This window comes from Natator depressus, chromosome 12, assembly GCF_965152275.1.
Source record: "Natator depressus isolate rNatDep1 chromosome 12, rNatDep2.hap1, whole genome shotgun sequence".
In the NCBI taxonomy this organism is placed as follows: Eukaryota; Metazoa; Chordata; order Testudines; family Cheloniidae; genus Natator; species Natator depressus.
The window spans coordinates 2701268-2723579 of NC_134245.1; the positions used below are offsets into that span (position 1 = coordinate 2701268).

General features: G+C 47.3%; 1 protein-coding gene across 1 annotated transcript; it reads right to left on the minus strand.

The window, feature by feature from the left end:
- Nucleotides 1-870: 870 nt before the first annotated feature.
- Nucleotides 871-21675, minus strand: GOT2 (glutamic-oxaloacetic transaminase 2). The gene is made up of 10 exons (XM_074968339.1): nt 21564-21675; nt 11916-12072; nt 10097-10225; nt 9490-9549; nt 9177-9338; nt 8349-8453; nt 5396-5546; nt 4872-5037; nt 3534-3684; nt 871-2227 (listed from the first exon to the last, which is right to left on the minus strand). The coding sequence occupies exons 1-10, from the start codon at nt 21647-21649 to the stop codon at nt 2105-2107; spliced, it is 1290 nt and encodes a 429-aa protein (XP_074824440.1). The 5' UTR covers nt 21650-21675; the 3' UTR covers nt 871-2104.
- Between the last annotated feature and the right edge of the window lie 637 nt (nt 21676-22312).

The window sequence follows — 22312 nt, forward strand, 5'->3', positions numbered from 1 at the left end:
GCCAGAATTGATCAATATGGGTTCAGTGGTGTGCAGGAGAGTCTATTCAGGATTAAATATCAAAGTCCACTTCCACTCTGAAGAGTGACCGTGAAAGAAGAGACATCATGGGGTTCCATGTTTATTGATCAGCTGCCAAGAGACAACTCTTAGTTTACAAGGAGAGAGGGTTTTGTTTTTTTTTTAAAATGAGCCGTCCTTCAGAATGGAATCTTTCCTTCCTGCATATGACCATGAGTGCTGACAGTTCAGTTTAAGTATACCCTCCCGACACCTGGACACAGCCCCCATGCTTTCAGGAGGTTACACAGATATAACTAAGTCTCAAACCCAGGCCAGTTAGGGCTGTTGATGCACAAGGAATTGAAGCCAGCCTTCTCTGTCCCTCAGCTCTGGAGGAACAGCAGCAATTTCAGATTCCTAACAGCTAGGACTGGTTCTCTCTCTAGTAGCAGGGATAGGAGAGGACACACCACGATCAGGTCAGGCAAAAGATGGGGCTATTTTTCAGAGCAGAATCTTAGCGTGGGAGGAATCACTCTACTTCTGTGCGAATGGCACTTGGGGAGGCGTGGGAGGGGGAGAATGAAGCAAGCCATGTTTCCAAACAAGATTAAAGTGAGACACGACAACCCCAGAGAGGCACTGATCTATCTTACATGCCCTAACAGCACCACTCCTTTTTCTGAACAGAGTTGAGATTCCTGACTAGAAAGAAAGGCCAGGAATTATTCAGGCTTTGATATCAGGAGTTCCCTAAAGCTTTTCCGTTTTACTCGTTCAGAAGCAAATTCAGACCCTCTGTGTTCTTTCTGCAATTGTTAGAGACAAAACCAACCCCAGAAGTGGCATTCAGAGGCTTAGATTGTGACTGTGTAATCAGTATCCCTCATGCATGCGCTCTCTGGAAAGCGCTTTCTCCTTTCATGCTCCTATTGCTGCAAAGGTGGTACAGGCCCCTCATCGGTAGCACTCGGACAGGAAAGGAGGAAGCAATTTTAAAAATACGTTGGTGATGCAAGTCCACACAGGCTGAGGGTTAATCAGCTGGGATCTCAAGCTGGTTTTCTAGGACATTTGATCAAAAGCTGTTTTTCAAGCAAGACTTTATGCCATATTCACTCCCCCTACAACTACCAATCTGGAGGAGCAGCATGGGCGACGGGTAGAATAGGCGGGGAGGCTTAACCTCCCCTAGTGCAGCTGCTGCCGGCGGACGCCGCCGGTTGTGGGTTTCATGGTGGAAATTTGTGCTTATTATGCACAAACTGCACTACACACGCCAGCCCGGGGCTCCTCCAAGCAGGTTGGGTGGGGGGGCTCAGGGCTCCAGCCACCAGGGGAGAAGTGGGTGGCAGCAGAAGGGGCAGAGCTAGGGACTAGGCTCCCTGAATAGGGGCTCCACCCGCTACCCATGAGGAGCAGCCTCTAAAAACCTTCAATTACATACAGAGTTTTCACCTTCAGTGACCTTCCTCGAATGACGGGAGCAAAACAAGCAGACATGCTGTACAAACGGACAATTGGGCTGCAGTGGCTCACACAGCTCAAGCTTTTGCTCTACCCCCACCGCAATGCATAAGGACAGGTTTCCCTGTTTACATGAATGCAGTGATGCTTTACCGGATCTCCTTTCAGAGTGGGAGGACAGGGTCTTGATCCTGTTCTAGCTCATTTAAAAACAGTAACTGAACTATGTTATGAAGCCTTCTCCCCTCCCAAGTAAGGGATGGGCACAGAGACGCCACTTGGCGCCCAGTGCTCTTGGTCCAAGTTCTATCATTCTACATGCAGTAGTTTTGCCAAGACATTTAAAGCCTGAAGGGTGCCTGTGTAGGGGAGAGGGTGCATAACACGAGAAGATACTTCTGAAGAGAGGAGCAGAAACCAGTGACATCCCTGTCAGAGAGGGCAGGTGGCTTTGGCTACGATGTGTTGATGCCGCTAGCTGAGGCCTTGTACATGAGATACATTAAATGACAGACTCAAGTGCTGTGGTTGAAAGTAAATATTCCGCTTGCCCCAAGGACCCAAATGCACTTCCCCTTCCTCTTGCATCAGAAAGTCCAAAGACGTTGAAGGAAGGCCGTCTGCTCCACCACATTTACTTGCTGACCTGGTGTACTGCATGAGCTAGGTAACCCACGTTACCAGATGTGACCCCTGCCACGGAGATCCGTCCATCTTTTGTCATGTATATGGAGAACTCCTTGGTTAGTCGCTCCACCTGAGGGGAAAAAACAAAAAAAGTTCTTAGTTCTGGAGTGTCCAAACTTCACCTGACTGAAGGGCTGCTTTGGTAGCTTGCCAGGGGCTCAAGTCACAATCAGTTTGCCTAAAATGAAGGTGTAGCCCGTTGAGACTGAATCCCAGCATGCAGTGCTCCATCCTGATTCTAGCAGTAGATAGGTAGAGACTCAGCACTGCATGGTGGGAATTGTAGTTTATATGAGAGAAGGTGGCTTCCCCAGGTCACATCACAGATCTCCGAGCTGCACTCGGCCTGCAAAGTGTTCTTTGGCCAGCCCTGAAACCCACTCACTAGCACTGTGGCACATAAGAATGGCCGTACTGGGTCAGACCAAAGGTGCATCCAGCCCAGTATCCTGGCCATTATCTTTGAAAACTCACGGCGATCGGGGGAGGTCCCGGACAACTGGAAAAAGGCTAATGTAGTGCCCTTCTTTAAAAAAGGGAAGAAGGAGGATCCGGGGAACTACAGGCCAGTCAGCCTCACCTCAGTCCCTGGAAAAATCATGGAGCAGGTCCTCAAAAAATCAATTCTGAAGCACTTAGAGGAGAGGAAAGTGATCAGGAACAGTCAGCATGGATTCACCAAGGGCAAGTCATGCCTAATTAATCTAATTGCCTTCTATGACGAGATAACTGGCTCTGTGGATGAGGGGAAAGCAGTGGACATGTTGTTCCTTGACTTTAGCAAAGCTTTTGACACGGTCTCCCACAGTATTCTTGCCAGCAAGTTAAAGAAGTATGGGCTGGATGAATGGACGCAGCAGGGGGTGGGACTAAATGACCTCCTGAGGTCCCTTCCAACCCTGATATTCTATGATCTTATGATAATTCTATTTTTTCCCTAGTGCAGCCACTAACAACCCAGAAGGGACCAACTTCTTTTTCAATGAGAGGACAAGCTGCTCCTTCAAGGCAATGCACAGAGCAGACTAGCATGCAGCCAGCAGGAGTCTCACACACACAGAGCAATCCAACAGGACTGGAATTTCTCCTGCAAACTGCCTTAGGGCAATCTGCTTAGGTCCCACTGGGATTCCCCCAAGGAGACTACATGAAAGTCAGGTACATCTTATCAGTTTAATTTAACACTGAGCTGAGACATATTTAGAAAGAAAAAGCCAAAGCTGAAGTGGGAGATTATTTCGTCATCAGCTCCCCCGACCTGCCCATGAACAGCATGTGTTCCATAAGCCCAGCCTGCTGTGGATATCCATGTGCTTCCTGTTCCCCCAAGTCCAGGGGAATTGTTTTTCAAGCAGATTCTTGAGAATCGCACTTACCTGTTCAGGTTTCAGCCCTGTGTAACAGAACATGCCGATCTGGTCAGTGATGTGTTGCCAGTTGTGGGAGGAGCCTTCTTTCTTGAGGTTGGCCACCAGTTGGTTGCGCATGTCAATGATTCGGTCAGCCATCCCCTTCACCTCTTCCAGCCTGCAGGAGGAGCAACAGGAAGGAGATGCATGGACATCAGATTCAGACAAAGGTGAGGCAGGACAACAACAGAGACTAGCATGCAGTTGACTACCCAAGGAAACACCTCTAAAGCTTCCCTCTTCACAATTCACACTGGGCACCAACCTGAGATGCTGAAGTGAAGTTATGCACTGCTGCTTTAAACTGGTCACGCACACACTCAACTGAGAGTGCGACAGGCAAAAGATCACTTTGGTGGCTTCAGTTAAAGAGGCAGAGCAAGCCTAGTGTTTTAGTTCAGTGTGGGAAGTTGAGTCCACACTGCTTTAGGAGCTGCCTCTCTCTCCTGTGATGAGAAGAGGGGGGCTCTTTATTAACCCAGATTATGCACAGTGGGTGTGATATGGACTCCAATCAGAGGGGACCAGGGTGAGATCACCATACTCACAGGGTTTCCCATTGCAGAGGGTTGATTGTTAAGCACACTCGAGCCATGGACTTTAAATATCAAGGGGCTCATCACGAACAGAAATATTTCTGATGCCATCCAGGACAACGTCCAGTTCTACAGACCTTACTGATCAGTCCACCTGTTCAAACAGCACTGCTAGGGTCTATGTTTGGAGCAGCAGCGGGAAGTCAGCATAGTCCGAGGAAGGAGAGTATGCTGTATTTAAAGGAACTCCCCTCCTGGAAGAGCTGGACTATACACTGGCATCTCCCCTGCAGCTCTAGGTAAAGAGGTGTAAGTGGCTTTTCTGTCTCTTTGCTCGCTATCAGCTTGGTGCCAGAGCTCCCTGGCGTTGTTACTGTAACAGAGGAGACCCATGCAGGGAAGAACCTTGACAAGCGTATTTGACTGGGAGTCCTGAGGGGCAGTGTTCAGTCGGAACTACATTTCATTTTAACAACAGTCACTGAGCAGGCATGGTGGGAGATTGTGCCCTGTTTAGAAGCTTCCCTCAAGGGTAAGCCTCTTGAATTTCCCCCTTCTTTGGCTGATGACGCCCCATTGTGGCTGACGGGATGGGTCACCCTAAAGTACCCTCCACTGAGATTTCATTCCTTTGTGCTCCCTATCTACAATGGAGAAGCTGGTTTAGCCTGACTTGTTCAGTACTTTGTCCTGAATAATTCCTATGCAGCACCTGTCCCATCATGAGCAGACTAGAAGCAAACAGTCTTCTGAAGGAGAGTTGCCTTACCATTCCTTCCGCAGGTCAGGACTCATCAGGATGGTGGAGGCAATACGAGCTCCATTGATGGGGGGGTTTGAATACATGGGGCGGATCAGGATCTTCAGCTGGGATTCCACCCTCTTGGCCTCATCCACATCCTTGCAGATCACTGAGAAGGCACCCACACGCTCCCCTGAAACACAGTCCAAGTCAGATGATACCCATCCTACCACAACAGACAATGTTGTAGGCCTCCAGCATTTGGATTAGACTTGCCCTGGGACACCACAGCAGTCCCCATTTGCAGAAGGGACATCACAGGTAGAGTAGCATGAGCTTCCCCAGTACCCCAGCTCTGACCAGATCTCCCTTCTGTGCCAAAGGGGAGTGCCTCTAGGAGGCGAAAGGTCATGGATCTGGTGGGCATCCACCAGAAGGTAGGGATTTTTGGTCACTCATGGTGCAGGTGGCTTTCACATCTGCAATCTGCAAGTGAAAGGCTCCATATCTCATCAATAATCTCTGAGCCATCTTCCTTTCCCACTGCTTACCATAAAGGCCCATGTTCTTGGCGTAGGACTGAGACAGAACAACATTAATGCCTTGCTCAATAAAATGACGCACAGCCAAGGAGTCCCGGTTTATGTCCCCGCTGGCAAAGCCCTGGTACGCCATGTCAAAGAATGCAAAGAGATTTCTTTTCTGCAAGGGAAAACAAAGATTCAGTCACTCATCCTTCTAATGGCTGAATGTCCAGGGTCACCTGTGAGCTGTAGGAATTAAGTCAGCAGCGTTACTAGATATTTATGCAGGGCCTCCCCCATATGTTACTGCACCAGCTGTGGGCCATTTCCACAACCACCAGGGCTCCTGGCTACTAAAAGGCAGCACAAAGTGGTACGCATAGTCACACATTATGGAGCACATACCAGTGCATTTGCATTCAAGGTGTGTATACACTAATCTTTGAGCTAAATACTTTGAAAACTGTGTGTCTGAAGGGAAGATTCACCATGTTAACCCCAGAGTATGTCAGTCAGGTGGGTTGGCATCCTCCTGTCCCCCATCACTTCCTCTGTCCAATGGCCAAGATGGCACTAATATTTAGCTGGGTACAGTGTTTTAGTCTTCTGACCCATTCCATGACAAACATATTAATGCCCTAATGCTTTAACACAACTTTATAATAAGCCAACATCACTGGGTTCCCTTCTTCAATTCAGGAACCAAGCAATCATTTAGTAGCAGAGCAGTGTCACCCTCAGCAAATCCTTATTGAAGCATCCTGCAGGAGTCTTTGGCCCTGGTTTACTAGAAACTGTTTCCAGTGCCACTGAGCCACAGATATATGCCACAGGCCGGGGTGGCCAACCGGAGCCACATGCGGCTCTTCAGAAGTTAATACCTGGCTCCTTTTCTAGGCACCAACTCCGGGGCTGGAGCCACAGGTGCCAACTTTCCAATGTGCCAGGGGGTGCTCACCGCTCAACCCCTGGCTCTGCCACAGGCCCTGCCCCCACTCCACCCCACTCCTTCCTTCCCCCTCCCCTGAGCCTACTATGCCCTTGCTCCTCCCCCTCGCCTCCTGCATGCCACGAAACAGCTGATTGGAAGGTGTGGGGAGAGAGGGGGAGACGCTGATTGGCGGGGCTGCCGGTGGGTGGGAGGCACTGGGAGCAGGGGTGGGGGACGTGATGGGGGGCTGACGACGTATTACTATGGCTCTTTGGCAATGTACATTGGTAAATACTGGCTCCTTCTCAGGCTTAGGTTGGCCACCCCTGCCACGGGCCTTAATATAAAAGGTATTTTTGGGGAGGGGGCAGAGAGACATTCTTCCTTGGCAGCTGGTCTCTGAAGTCTCAGATCTACAGATCTCCTGTTGTCGGCCACAAAAGTTTAGCTTCCTAATTTGAATCCCAAGTTTCAGCCTTCATTCTACTAGCCAATGTGTTGGACAAGATTCCTTTCAGGAATAGGAAAACCTACTTCAGCTAAAGAGATTGCCCTTTAAGTTGCTCGATAAAGAATGACGGTCTCAAAGTAACACTCTATTCATCAACTCTGCTGTGTGTATTCAAACTCTCTCTGCTTGGTTTAGTGAAGTCTGTTCCTGGACATTCTATAACAGATTTAAAAGTAGCTATACTTGAACGAAAAAACTTCGGAAACAGACTTCAAAGAGAAACTGCAGAACTAAAATTCATTTGCAAATTTAACACCATTAATTTGGGCTTGAATAGGGACTGGGAGTGGCTGGCTCATTACAAAAGTAGCTTTGCCTCTCCTGGAATTGACATCTCCTCATTAATTATTGGGAGTGGACTACATCCACCCTGATCAAATTGGCCCTGTCAACACTGGTTCTTCACTTGTGAGGTAACTCCCTTCTCTTCATGTGTCAGTATATAATGCCTGCATCTGTAATTTTCACTCCATGCATCTGAAGTGGTTTTTTACCCACGAAAACTTATGCCCAAATAAATCTGTTAGTCTTTAAGGTGCCACCAGACTCCTTGTTGTTTCTAAGGATGGAGATTCCACCACTCCCTAGGTAACCCATTCTAGTGCTTCACCACCCTCCTAGTGTAATAGTGTTTCCTAATATCCAACCTAGACCTCCCCCACTGCAACTTGAGACCCTTGCTCCTTGTTCTGTCATCTGCCACCACTGAGAACAGCTGAGCTCCATCCTCTTTGGAACCCCCCTTTCAGGTAGTTGAAGGCTGCTATCAAATCCCCCCTCACTCTTCTCTTCTGCAGACTAAACAATCCCAGTTCCCTCAGCCTCTCCTCATAAGTCATATGCCCCAGCCCCCTAATCATTTTCGTTGCCCTCCGCTAGATTCTCTCCAATTTGTCCACGTCTGTAGTGGGGCGAACAAAACTGGACACAGTACTCCATGTGTGGCCTCACCAGTGCTAAATAGAGGAGAATAATCACTTCTCTCAATCTGCTGGCAATGCTTCTACTAATACAGCCCAATATGCCGTTGGCCTTCTTGGCAACGAGGGCACACTGCTGACTCATATCCAGCTTCTTGTCCACTGTAATCCGCAGTCCTTTTCTGCGGAACTGCTGCTTAACCAGTCGGTCCCCAGCCTGTAGCAGTGCATGAGATTCTTCCTTCCTAAGTGCAGGACTCTGCACTTGTCCCTGCTGAACCTCATCAGATTTCTTTTGGCCCAATCCTCTCATTAGTCTAGGTCACTCTGGACCCTATCCCTACCCTCCAGTGTATTTCCATAGAATGCTGAGTGTTTGACCTGTGAGTATGTGATGTGAATTCTGCTTCTGCACCGTCCAATACACTTGGGCTCCCCTCTACTTTAGACAGGTAAGGTTGCCATGCAAGTTGACAAGGGACAAATGGACCATTGCTCAATAGAGACCAAAGACTACACAACAAGACTTTGATCTAAGAAAGTCTAGGAACATGGCAGCATGTCAAAAGTAGTATCAACACAGATATGACATACACACCAGGCCACCCCATAACTCACCTTCACCACAGCAGCCAGCTCCTTCCATTGCTCTGGTCGGGGGTCCACACCAGTGGGGTTGTGAGCGCAAGCGTGGAAGAGAATGACACTCTGCTCGGGAATTTTCTAAAGAAGATGTTACAGAGAGTGACATGAGACAAGAGATGTTTAAAGCGATGTTTCTTCTTCAGCTGCCGATAACTAAGCCACAGGCAAGCAATGAGTTAGAAGGCACAGCAATATCAGAAATGAGGAGTAAGAGGTGAGTAGCAGTAAATCAGCTTGTGCTCAAGAGTGTGATGAGTTTTGTAGAGCCTTTAGAGAAATGGTTCTTAATCAGGGGGTACATCAACTCATCTAGATATTTATCTGGTGTTACAGCAGGCTACAAAAAAAGCACTAATTAAGTCCGTACAAAATAAAATTTCATACAGACATTTCTGCTCTGTATACAATACACTGAAATGTAAGCACAGTATTTATATTCCAATGGATTTATTTTATAATTAATTAAATGGCAAAAATGAAAAAGTCAGCAATTTTGCACAGTAATAGTGTACTGTGACACTTTTGTATTTTTATGTCGGATTGTGTAAGCAAGTAGTTTTTAACTGAAGTGAAACTTGGGGTACACAAGACAAATCAGACTCTTGAAAGGGGTACAGCAGTCTGGAAAGGTTGAGAACTGCTGCTTTACAGGTTCAAATGACTACTAGAAATTGCAACTACAGGATGAGGGAGCTGCTCAGTGGCCTGAGATTCAGGCTCAGCCTAGAAGATAAGTAAGTAGGGTCATGAGACTACCAACACTACCTTCCCCCTTTGCTCCCATCTCAACAGTCAACTCACAGAAATGTCATCCAAGGCTCCAGCGAAGTCAAAGCCGCAAGTCTTGGGATCATAGTAGCGATAGGCATGCAGCTGCATGCCTGCATCCCTAAAAATGGGGGTGTGGTTGCCCCAGGATGGTTTGGGCAGGTACACGTCACGGCTGTACTTGAAGAATCGTTGCTACAGCAGACAGAGAGAGCAAGTTCAACTGGTGTATTCCATTACCGCACATAGGAAAGTCAGTCTCCCAGCAGTAAGAAGTTTAAATCAATGCATGAGCTTCAGCCACAGATGTCCCCTCTCCTCCCATCACCATTTCTCAGGGACTCACCAAGAAACTGGCTCCAACTCTTAGAGACCCAGTCCCAGAAATCGTCTGTACGGTGACATACTATAAGGAAAAGGGATGCAAATGCGTAAGATGCCAAACTACCACACAAAATATATCTATGCTTAACTCATCAATACCTAAATCCCGTTCAAGACAGCAAGTTAATTCTGCAGGCCTGAGAAGTTAAAAACAATGTTCCATGGATCATTGAGGTCACTTCCCCTCTTAAGTGAGTTTTTCAGAAGTGCTCAGAGTTGCCTTCAATGGCAGCAGAGTTAGGCCAATGCCATGGCTAGACCAGAACACATGGTTCTATTCCTGGCTGGATGACCATGGGCAAGTCATGTAGGCTTTGTTGTCTCAGTTCTCTCCTCTAAAATGAGGACAACGATATTGACCTCCGTTGTAAAGCACTCTGAGATGTGCCGAGGCAATGCACTGCAAGAGCTAGAAGTATTATCCGTTGCTCTTTAAACACTCTGCAAGAGAAATGTTGGTTCGTGGTTATGGAATTCTTTTGTTGACAAGTACAAAGCTTACAGGGTGGTCTGTTAGAACAGCCCTACTTGTACAGTATTTTAGTCCAGTCTTCCACCTAGCTCTTTACCCGGCCATTCTTGATAACCTCATTGGTGTCACCCAGTGCCAGCTCAGCTGATGCCTTATTGAACTCCGCCAGCCCTGCAATGGGTAAGTACTCCTTGTCCATCTTCTTAGCAGCTATCTGGGCCTCCGCCTAAGAAAGGAACACACATGTTCAGTTTCTGCGAACGTGCTACAGGCTCCCTAAGGCTCTGCCAGAGGTAATATATATTAATAAGTTTCCTTCGCTTAGCACTCATTACAATGGTAAGGTACCATCCAAGAATATAAACTGGCCATCAAGTTTAGGCTTGAAATTAGGTCAAGGTTTCTAACCATCAGAGGAGTGAAGTTCTGGAACAGCCTTCCAAGAGGAGCAGTGGGACCAAAAACCTAACTGTCTTCAAGACTGAGCTTCATAAGTTTATGGAGGGGATGGCATGATGAGACTGCCTACAATGGCATGTAGCCAATCTGTGACTGCTTGCAGTCAGTATCTCTAATGGCCAGTGACGGGACACTAGATGGGGAGAGCTCTGAGTTACTACAGAGAATTCTTTCCCAGGTGTCTGCCTAATGGCGTAACTGATGGCCATATTTGGGGTCAGGAAGGAATTTTCCTTCAGGTCAGATTGGCAGAGACCCTGGGGGTTTTCACCTTCCTCTGCAATGTGGCACGAGTCACTTGCAGGTTTAAACGAGTGTAAATGGTGGACTCTCTGTAACTTGAAGCCTTTAAACCATGATTTGAGGACTTCAGTAACTCAGCCAGAGATTAGGGGCCTATTTTAGGAGTTGGTGGGTGAGATTTTGTGGCCTGAAATGTGCAGGAGGTCAGATTAGATGATCATAGAATATCAGGGTTGGAAGGGACCCCAGGAGGTCATCTAGTCCAACCACCCTGCTCAAAGCAGGACCAATCCCCAATTTTTGCCCCAGATCCCTAAATGGCCCCTCAAGGATTGAACTCACAACCCTGGGTTTAGCAAGCCAATGCTCAAACCACTGAGCTATCCCTCCCCCTGTTCACATGCCACATACGTCAGATAGTAGCAGCAAGAACAATGGATTTCAACCACATTCTCCTTAGCACATTCATCCCACCTACTGCAAAGACACCTGTATTGTGTCCAGGGTCTATTCAACAGTAGGAATGGAGATGAGCATTTGGGAGGGGAACATACCAGTAGACCCAGAACAGAGGGACGGTCATTGCCAAGGCTCAGATGCCTGGAGAAAATTTCCCTCAGAGAGCCTGATTTCAATGAGTTTGACAATACAGATCTGTGTCCAATTTCCCTGTCCAGAATTTCAGATTGGATTAGAGAGAAGCCAGTAAGACTCAGTGGAATTTATGAGACTGCCCCTTATTAGATTAGCATCAGCTCTTTCTCACTGACACAGCATGATTTAGGGAAGGGCTATTTGCATCAGTCTTGTTTTAACAAAACAAAACAAAACAAAAAACAAAAAAAACTTAAAAGTTTAAGAGATCCAGGCAGCATGATCCCCAAGGGGGAGCCCAGAGCCTAGTCTGACATCATGGAAGTCATAGGTAAGATTTGTTATTTACTTCAACGGGAGCAGGATTTGGTCCTAGAGAAGTATTTTAGTTCTTCCTTCAGATGTCAGTCAACTTGATCCAACAGAGTCGTTTTCCAGACCACCCTAGTGCTGGCAATAGGAACTCACACTAACCCCATCTGCCAAATGTTTGTTTAGAAGCAAAGTCTTTCCTATGGATCAATCTGAGACCTTCTTCACCCCACAGACTCCTGGCTACAGTACTTCATATCACGTGATGCTTGGATTTTACCCCCTATACCACCTGGTGTTAGGCTTACTTTGCGAACGCTGTTCAGGACATATGGCTTCCCGTTATCATCCCGGTATGCCCCAACACCCAGGTTCATCTTCTTAGCATTGGTGTCTCGTTTAAAGGCTTCAGTCACCCCCAAAATAGGATCAGGGGGTCCCATCTCCACATGAGACCACCAGGAGCTGCAACAAGGAATAGAAGTGGGAGGATTAGGGTTATGAACAGAAGGAAACAGTCCGTGGCCTATTGCTGTTTGTTATATCCTGGCCTATGGGCCAACTGTAACAGGATCTCTTTGGCACTGGTATCATCGTACTTATACCCTCACTCCATTCATTTTTTGCCATTGTCTTCTGAACCTTATGGTGTTTTAAAATAAAATTAATGAGTCTCCCTCCTGTAGAGGGCATCATGGATGTTCCCTGGGGCACGCCAATGAGTTCCCCTCCCGTAGAGGGTATTGTTGACGCATGCTGGGGCAACTCATACGACATTGTATCCCAGCTTCCTGAAACCTACTTCAGCGGCACTTCAGGGGAGACCGACTGAACACCCTTGTGCTCAGTCTACTGCAGCACACGCCCTGGTGCTCAGTACCTGGCGATGCAGCCTTCGCCTCCAGCGATCCCTGCACCCCAAAAACCTTGGCCACAAACACAGTCCTGTTCAGTCCTCTTGTCTGTGCATCCTATATTTGGTTCATATTAAGAAGGGGTGCGAAGGGGTGTCTCAGGGAGTCCCAAACCAAGGTGCATGCTAGAGGTGGTAAGTAAAAGGGTCCTCACCTCTGTCTCTGGTTGTGAGAAACTCTCCGAGGATTCCCGATCACACCCTGCTTGCTGTACCAATCTGTTAAGCAAGAAGTTTTTTTCCCCCAAGAATCAGACCGCATAGGCAAATACTGAAGGAGGATTTATTTATGGCACCAGGAAGACTGGTAAACAGCTTCGAAAGTATGGTGTCACAGTGACCAGTTATATACATTTTCTTATTAATTTATTTGCATTTATTTGTACTTACAGAGACATTGTTACAAGGAAAGAGAGAACTCTTAACAAAGATAATAATAGGAACAGTACATACCTATAAAAACCATCCCGATTACATTAATTATCTATGACTACCTTGAGGGGGGGAGAGGCGGGCTGGAGTGGGGCAGGGATGAGTACTTACAGATATCTGGGGGCCCTGGGGGTGGTCAGCATTGTCCTATCTTACCAATAAGTTGAGTTACTGGGTGGACATTTGAATATCTAAATTTTTACATATTGACAGAAACCACTGTCCTTGGGGCTCTAAAGCATTCCTGCTTGATCTGCGATTTTTGTCTTAGTTGTTAGCTAAATTTTACCTCTTGCCTGACACAGATATGGCATAAGCGTTGCTGCACTGCCGTCAAGCATCATCTGAGGGAAAAGCCAGCCTCTTTGTTGTAACTGAAAGCGTTCTGTATGAATGCAGCAATGCACTTTACCAGGGCACTTCCAAGCCAGCAGGATTATTGTGTGACCTGGATACCTCAAGAAGTGACAATTTCAGTCTGGACTCTAAATTCAAGAAGCTGTGTCTCTCCATTAAGCTGCATGCACAACTAAAGACTGTACTCATCCCCCACTCCAGACTAAGAACTTTTATGGTGGCAGAGGCAGTTAAGAGCACTGCTAATTAGAGTAATCCTGGAAACAAAACAATTTACATTCCATTACATGCTCAAATCACAAGATATCTGGAAAAACATTCAGACTTGCTTCAGCTAAGCAAACAGCTCCAGCTCAATCCAGGCTCTCTGTAAATCATTAATGGATAGCAACTAAGGGGTCTGATGATTTTCAGATGTGCTGGGCAGCCAGAACTCCACTGGAGTCAATGGAAGCTGAGGATTTTCAGCACTAAAATTAATATAAGGCACTAAAAAGGCTGTAAACAGACAAAAAACACAGTTGCATTTTTTATGCTGTCCTAGATGCATCTTTAGTACTGTTCTGTGATGGTAGGCTCTTCAGGCCAGGGACCACTCCTACTTCTAACAAACTGGGAAAATCCCCAGTATGTTTTATGACTATTGTATAAAGTAAAACCATGACAGAGATAAGTCACAGTTTCAGAAGAGTTAAGATAGCCCTCAGCTGGTGGGAGAATTCACCTAGCTGGCTCTAGTTTCGGGAAGCCTGGGATCAAGAGGAGACTTAATCCCTAAAAGAACTCTAGAAATAATGGGGGAGAATTTGGGAGGGGAGGGGAGGAGTTGAGATAGACTGGCCAGGATGTATCACTGAAAAGGCTGGCAGTGTCAAAGATAGCGGGACCAGGCTGTAAGCAGCATAGGCTGTTTCCCCCAACTCAGAGATGGGGACTAAGCCTAACTCACCTGAGCTATCAATAAAGATATTAAGATTAGGTAAGGGAGTATGTGTGCAGGCCTGTTATTTTAAACGAATTTCTCTAAGCACTGTGTACCTTTTGGGAAAGTGTCATGCTTTATTTTACAAATTTATTTTGCATCTGAAGAAGTGGTGTTTTACCCATGAAAGCTTATGCCCAAATAAATCTGTTAGGTTTTTAAGGTGCCATCAGACTCCCTGCTGTTTTTGTGGATACAGACTAACACGGCTACCCCCTGACACGTGACATGCTTTATTTTGAAGACACTGTTCCTGTATCACTGCAAACATGTTGTCACAGGCTCCCAAAGGGAACCCCTGGCAGGGTCCGACCACCCCAGTTAGACCCGCTGGATTAGTCATGTTTCTAGGTCCTGGTTTGAGAGAGGGCAAACTGGAGAAGGCCTGATCCCTGTGGGGGTACACTCAGAGATCCTGAGAAGGCACAGGGGTGCAACTAGCCCTGTAACTGCCGCACCTAGCGCAACAGAGTCAAAATCCTGATCACAGCTGCTGGACATTACTGTAATGTAAGTGTTTGAATAAAGAGCGCAGACCCTCATAATAAGCACAGACCATGTGAATTTAGAAAGACCTCTCAACTCAGTACCATTACATTTAGCCCACAGAACTGCTCTGACTGGGTGTGGTGTGCAAAAATTCACATTCCATTGTGGAGAATTGCAGCTTTCTATAGCACTTGAATTCAAATGTGTTACACCACCCTTCATGGTCCTGAATGACATAAAAGGCACTGACAGGCACTCACTTATCTTGCACCTGATCAGGGAGAATAAGTCAGTTTGCTGGCACTATCCCTTTTCTCCAGTGAATTATGATTTCAGGGTTTGATGGTCCAACTCTGCCTTCTACACCAAAGCAAGAGTTCTGTTTTCTTTCAGTGGGAGCTTTGCTCCCCAAAGAGTGCAGAACTAGTGCCTCAGAGAGCCCCCAGGGTTATTTTTTCTAGCAACCTGCTTTTATCTGCCCTACTGTCACTCCAAGGAAGAGGGAGAGCCCTCTTAATGTCAAGGACACACCAGACAGACTGTAAAAAAACAAAAACAAAAAAAACCCCTTGTTATTTCTGTTGGGCCACAGCTAACACACAGCTGCACTCAATGTCTGCAGGCAGTAGAGGTGACACAGAGAACGAGGCCTGGAATTTTTAACCTGCACCCTCAATTTGATGAGCAGGTACAGTTTTAACGAGAGTCCCCATCATGAACAGCAGGACTATTAAGGAGAATACCTCATGCAGCTCTGAGCCAGAGAACAACAGACCGACAACCTTGATACTGAGGGCTTATCATAAATATAAGGAGTACTTGTGGCACCTTAGAGACTAACCAATTTATTTGAGCATGAGCTTTCGTGAGCTACAGCTCACTAGTAACTGAATGGGTTTTCATTATCCATATAAATATCTAACACTTGACCCCATTGATATACAGTTAGTGATTTCCACTGCTGAATTATGCATTGTGGGTGAGGGTTTTTTGTTTTTTTAAAAAAAGAACAGGAGGACTTGTGGCACCTTAGAGACTAACCAATTTATTTGAGCATAAGCTTTCGTGAGCTACAGCTCACTTCAGTGGATGCATCCGATGAAGTGAGCTGTAGCTCACGAAAGCTCATGCTCAAATAAATTGGTTAGTCTCTAAGGTGCCACAAGTACTCCTTTTCTTTTTTCTTTTTACGAATACAGACTAACACGGCTGTTACTCTGAAACCTATCATAAATATATATCTTCACCCCCTACCCTAGGATCAGGTGGTTTGGGAAGTTTCTGGCAGAATGTGACAAGTGACAGGAGATTACCACTCAGAGGCAGTGAGATCATGGACAGGGTGCTGAACGGGGACTCAGGAGGTCTGGGTTCTTTTCTTGCTCTGCCACTGACCTATGATACACCGGGTCAGTCACTTCTCCTCTGTGCCTCCATTTCCCATCCCACCATTTGTCTTGTCTATTTAGATTGTAAGGTCTTTCAGACAGGGACCGTTACTGTGTGTGTATAGCACCTAACACAATGGAACCCAATCTCAGTTGGGCCCTCTGGCCAACTATAACAAACAGTTGTCTAGACAGTCTATTTTTATGTGGCCCTCATTACCATAGCAATCCTCTAATAAAGTCCACTTCTCTATTGCTACTGGGAGGAGTATCTTGAAAGGATTTAAGGATGCATGTCAGCACAAGCCTTAGGGTCCTTAATTAGTTTTAAAATTGACAATATTTTTGTTTTGGAATTTGTGGACGGTTGATCATAGAAGCTGTTTATATTTTAAGTGCGGTGTCAGCTGAGGGAGGAGGAAGAATCAGTCATGTGTTTTGGATATTCATCCTCAGTTCATCTGCTTTAAAGGTGCGTATGAGCAGCCAGAGCTTTTAAAGCTACTTTATGTTATGCAGAATATTGTTTTGTGTTCCTTCAGAAGCGACTGTCTCTGCAAATAACTGGTAACTGCCCTGAACATGGTTTGTGGTGTTTCCACTTTACAAGAGAGCCATAAAAAAAATTATCTGTACACTAGTGAACCTCCTGCAACACACACACACCCCTACCAATTTTTTAGGTACTTAGATTGAGCTGAAAAAGCATAGGCTACTTTTGCAGGACCCTTGAAATTACATTTGAGATGGTGAAAGTCCTTTGTATTTTTACCATGTCTTTTATTCAAGCAGCTTAAAGTGCTTTACATATTAAGGTTCCAAACTTGGAAACACTTAAGCAGGTCAGTGAACTAAATGGGACTACTCATGTAGCGAAGAGTCTGCAGGATCAGGCACTAAGCACCTCAACACTCCTGTGAGTTAAATACTTTCATTCCAAGACTGTTTTCATTGGCTCCAGATTACCTTTAGGGCTGATGATTTTCATGTTCATTCTCAGCCAAGGAATGAGTTTTTTGGGTGAAGGCTGAAGAAAGTTTCTTCTACGGTTTATTGAATTTGGAAGGAGGGATATGATTCAGCTATTTAAAAGATAAATGGGTTATTTAAATGCAAAAAAAGAAAAGAATCCCCAAAAACAAAACAGAACAAAAAACCCAACTAACTACGTTTCCTTTCAGAGTTCAAAGAAAAGGAGGACTTGTGGCACCTTAGAGACTAACAAATTTATTTGAGCATAAGCTTTTGTGAGCTTCAGCTCACTTCATCCGATGAAATAAATTTGTTAGTCTCTAAGGTGCCACAAGTACTCCTTTTCTTTTTGCAAATACAGACTAACACGGCTGCTACTCTGAAACCTTTCAGAGTTCAGATTTTGCTTTTATCAAGGAGAAATGTCTGCTTTGCTTTCTAGGAGTGGCTGAAAACAGACGTGAAATATGTAATTTTCCTTGTCAGTTTCAGTGCACATCATATGCTCTTATCTAACCAACTCTGGATAGCCACACATTTACAAACCCACTTACAGAGAGTTTTTGAACTCATGATCCTCAAGAGGGGTCCAAGGCTCAAGATATCAGCAAACTCCTATACTTTTGTGGTAACTCACATCTAATATTTTAATGTGTCATCTATGCACTGCACCATACCGAGTTTCAGAAAATTAAGAAAAGACAACGTTAGTCATGCCTTAAGGTAGAAATTTTAAATGGCTCAACACCTCAACCTCCATTCCAGCACTGGCTGCATTTCTATTAACCCTGAAGTGCCTTGGGATCCTTTAAGATGAAAGGAGATGTCAGATGTTACAAGTTCTTAAGAAATTGTGAATACCACCAGGGATACAAACTGTAAAGTGAAAAAAAGAGTTCTCTTCAGTCACCAGACTGTCTCTAACATAAGCATCTTCTCTGAGCCACAGCAGCCTCAGGAGTGGAGTTTGCTGACAGAGTCAGCAAAGCCTGGGTTCAGAAAGTACATTTACATTTGTGTAATTAATTATACAGAAACTCACAGAAGTCTCTCTTTAAGAGGGCCATTCCTCCTCTCTGAAGAGAGTCCTGTGAATATACAGCTACATCAAGCAACACAAATATCTACACTACACTCAATTGCATAATCCCTGTCAATAAGAACCCCAAACAGGGTAGGTGGAACAAAGGTCACCCTTCTCCTGCAACCAACTGCGATTAGAACGTACACCTTTTCAGCTGCCAATGGCCCACAGGGGCTATAACAAGCCTTTCAGCCACTGAACCTGAAGAATTCATTCCTTCAATCAGCTGCAGCAAGTGCTTCCCCAGTCAGGGATATTTTAATAACTAGCTAAAGTCCAGTCATATGACAAGATGTAATAAATAAATTAAATGTCTGATGCAGTTATTCTGCATGTTAAGCCAATTTTATATTTCAGGGCCATTTGTTTTGTACCTCTCAATCTATATACCAGTTTTAGAGATGCTATTCTTTGCTAATAGCAACTGTAACACAATCAAATGCCATTTTAAAGTAATGAAAGGAGGAAAACCAAATACTGCTAATCCCTACCTGACATCACTAATAGCTTTGATAAGGAGAGTTGCATAAAATAAGCAATGTTTGCAGTACGAAACCTCGATGGCCTTATGGTCATGGCAGCTTGTAACTAGTTAATAAATTAACAGGGAGAAAGGGGCATATCTGATATCTGTGGATCTTAATTTTTCAAATGGCATCTGGCATATCCACCTCATTCCAAGAGGAAAAGACTTTTTAATAGCTAGCCACATAGATTAAAAAAAAGAGAATATTAAAAAGCAGAGCTCAGTATAATAACTCTCCCCATGTCCCTTCAGATTAGTTTATAGTCTAGTTAATTAGAGGCCTGCTCCACTGCATGCAATACCTGCACACAAGAGCAGCATAAAAGGCCAATTTCTCTCTTCAGGGTACCAGAAAATGTTGTTTTTGACACTCTCCCTGAAGCCCCATCATGGTGTGGTATATAGATGACCCTATACAAAAAGTAGTACGCAGTACAACACTAATGTTTCTTTTGTTCCTCTAAGAGCCCAGTGAGGAAGCCTTGCTTTGCCACACTGACAAGAGCCACAGAACACCAAGCAGTGACCCGAAAATGAAGATTCCTTGAGAGCAGTCATTCCTCTCCCAAGGTCTGAGTGTGCTGTCTCTTAACTACTTTGAGTCCAAGCTTCTGGTGCTCCAGGATGGTCATGTGCGCAGCTCAGTGACCTCCAGTTGGCAGCACGAAATGCCATCATTAGATCAGCTTATGCTTTTAAGTGACAATCTGAAGAATTTCAGACTCTTGAAAGAGCTCTGGTTACACCTCATATCCTTACTACCTGTCCATTTCCTAAGAGGAGGAGGTGTCTAGTGAAATCACAGACCAGGGACCTCCCAATTTCTTAGCCTGACTCACTGTCTTTTGAGTGATTCATTTACCCTGTCTGCCTCAGTTTCCTTACCATTTACATGCATAGTTAATGCGATTCAACTTTTTTTAAAGTCACTTCCATCTAGGGTGATGAGACATCTCATTTTTAAAGAGACAGTCCTGTATTTAAGGCCTCCTGCAGGTGTCCTGACTTTTTTCTTAAAAAGGGGAAAATTCTGTTTCCCCCACAATCAGTACTGGTGATGAGCTCTGTAAAGACACAGACCAGGTTATCCCTCTTTCCGTTGCCTGCGGCTGGAAGCAGCTCCCATCTTTTCCCACCTGCACAGTGATGAAAGGCTGCTGCTGACCACATTCTGGTGTGAATCTTGGCAGAAATCTGGGGACGGGGGCATGTGACACTATGTGACCCCCCCCCCCCCCACATGTTGCCTCGGGGAAAACCAGGTACCAGGAGAGGCGGGTCCATCCCCAGGACCCAGCCAGGCATGGCGCACAGAGAGAGGTCACCCCCTCTGTGGGAGAGAGGTGTACGGGAGCATGTGTTTCACTTCTCCCCATGTGTGTGAGAGGGTAGGGGTGTGTGTCTCCCCCAGGTGAACCCTAAAGCCTTAAAGAAGGTAAATAAAAAGAATCCAACTACACAGTATTTCTTTTTAACAGGGGCTCAGTCAACTTAGAATCAATCACAGAATATGAGGGTTGGAAGGGACCTTAGGAGATCATCTAGTCTAACCCCCTGCTCAAAGCAGAACCAATCCCCAATTTTTTGCCCCAGATCCCTAAATGGTCCCCTCAAGGACTGAAGTCACAACCCTGGGTTTAGCAGGCCAATGTTCAAACCACTGAGCTATCCATACTGATGTTAATTTGAATGTATGTACTGCATAGTTCTGATTGATTACCATTGACCTTGCTTGAATACGAGTAATTTTACTAGGTGTTCCATATTCAGTATAGGAAATATGGTCACCCTACTTCTGTCTGAACTTCCCTCTATTCTTGTTACAGGTAACACCTAAGTGTCACTGTAACTGAGATGGGACACAAAAATAATCCCATTTACCCAGTACATGTACTCCGTACAGCTGCCAACACTTAGTGCATGGCAGGTTTCATAATCTCCCCTCCCATTTGAGTGGCTGTTTTAACATTTATCAGGCAGATGCGACTGCAATACCAGGCAGGCTCAGGGCCAGGTCACCACACGCTTTAAGAACCGCCCCGTCATGAGCGCGGGTGTTGCCAGGGTGACCCCACCAAAGGGGACTGCGGGCCAGAGAGGAGACGAGCCAAGCCCGGAACGCAGGGGCAGGGCCGGGAGGGCAACACCAAGAGGCGCAGGCTGCAGCACCGGGAGCCAGCGCCCAGGGCCCCCACGCTGCCGGCGGCGGCACCCACCCTAGGGGGCCAGGCGGGGGGCGCAGGGCGAGCCGTGTCCGGGCTCCCAGCCCTGCACTCGCGGCACACGGGGATCCTGCGCCTGGGGCCGGGCCAAGGCCGCCGGGCCAGGGTCCCCCGCCCCCAGGAGCACGAGGCCGCCCGGGCACTGAGCCCGGCAGCGGGGGGACGCGGCTCCTCCGCCCTCTAAACCTGCCCCTCAAGGGCACGGCGCGATCACCGGCAGTTCGCGCGAGCCAATCACTGCGGTGGACTAGCACCACGCCCTCGTCACCTCAGCCAATCCGAGATGCCTTTCCTGACTCCGTCATCACCTGCATCGCCAGCTCGGTCCGATACGGGCCGCGCCGAGGGACACGCTCCCTCGTAACGCGAAAAAATCATGGGGGAAGGGAACCAGCCGGGCTGCAGCGAGAGGACTCCCCCTCTCCCCAGCGCCTCGCTCGCGCTCCCAAAGCAGGCGCGCGGCCCTGCCCGCGTCGGCGGAGCCCCAGTCACGAGCTGCAGGTTACGAGGCGGCTTGGGCGCCCCCCGGCAGGGGCGCGTGGCCGCCGGCCCCGCTCCCGCGGGCGAGTCCCCGGCCGGGCTGCCCGTTACCTGGCTCTGGCCGCGCCGGGGGCCAGGCAGAGGCGGCGCGGGGCCGCGGCGGCGAGCAGGAGCCGGGCTGGCTGCAGCAGGGCCATGGCTGCGGCGGGAGCTGACGCTGGCTGGCCGCGGCTGCCCGGCGCCTTACGCCGCGCTGAGGAGAGGCCTCGCTCGGCGCGCGGAGAGGCGCCCGGCGAGCCCCGCGCACGCGAGCGCCCCCGCGGCCGGGCGGGCGGTGTGCACGCGGGGCCGGCGCGGGGGAGAGACCCGCGCGCAGCAGGTGCTGCGCGGCACGCGCGGGTTGTCGTCCCGCCGGACGGGGCCTTCCAGCTGGAGATCAGAGCCCGCAGAGGGCCCCGGCAGGCAGGCGGGGGAGCCCCTCGTGTGCTGGTGGCAGGAAGCGCCCCCTCCGCGGGTTGCGCTTTTAGGGTCTCCAAGCCGCAGCGCGCACCCCATGTGTCCGCCACACCGATTGTTCTTTCTCCGGGGGGCTTCCTCTTTGCCGCCCTCTCAGCAGCCAAGGGTTAATTCCAATCCCTCTAGCAGCTCGCCCAACCCTGGTTTGTCTAGCCCAGTTTCCTACCACACTAGGAGCCAGACATGAGTGTTTCAGGCTCCTTTAAAACAATTGTCTTGTGATGAAAATAATCTGGTTACAGTTCATGCCCCTTGAACACCAGGGACCTTAAAAATTTAGTGAAGGAATTTCCTAATCATACAATCATAGAATATCAGGGTTGGAAGGGACCTCAGGAGGTCAT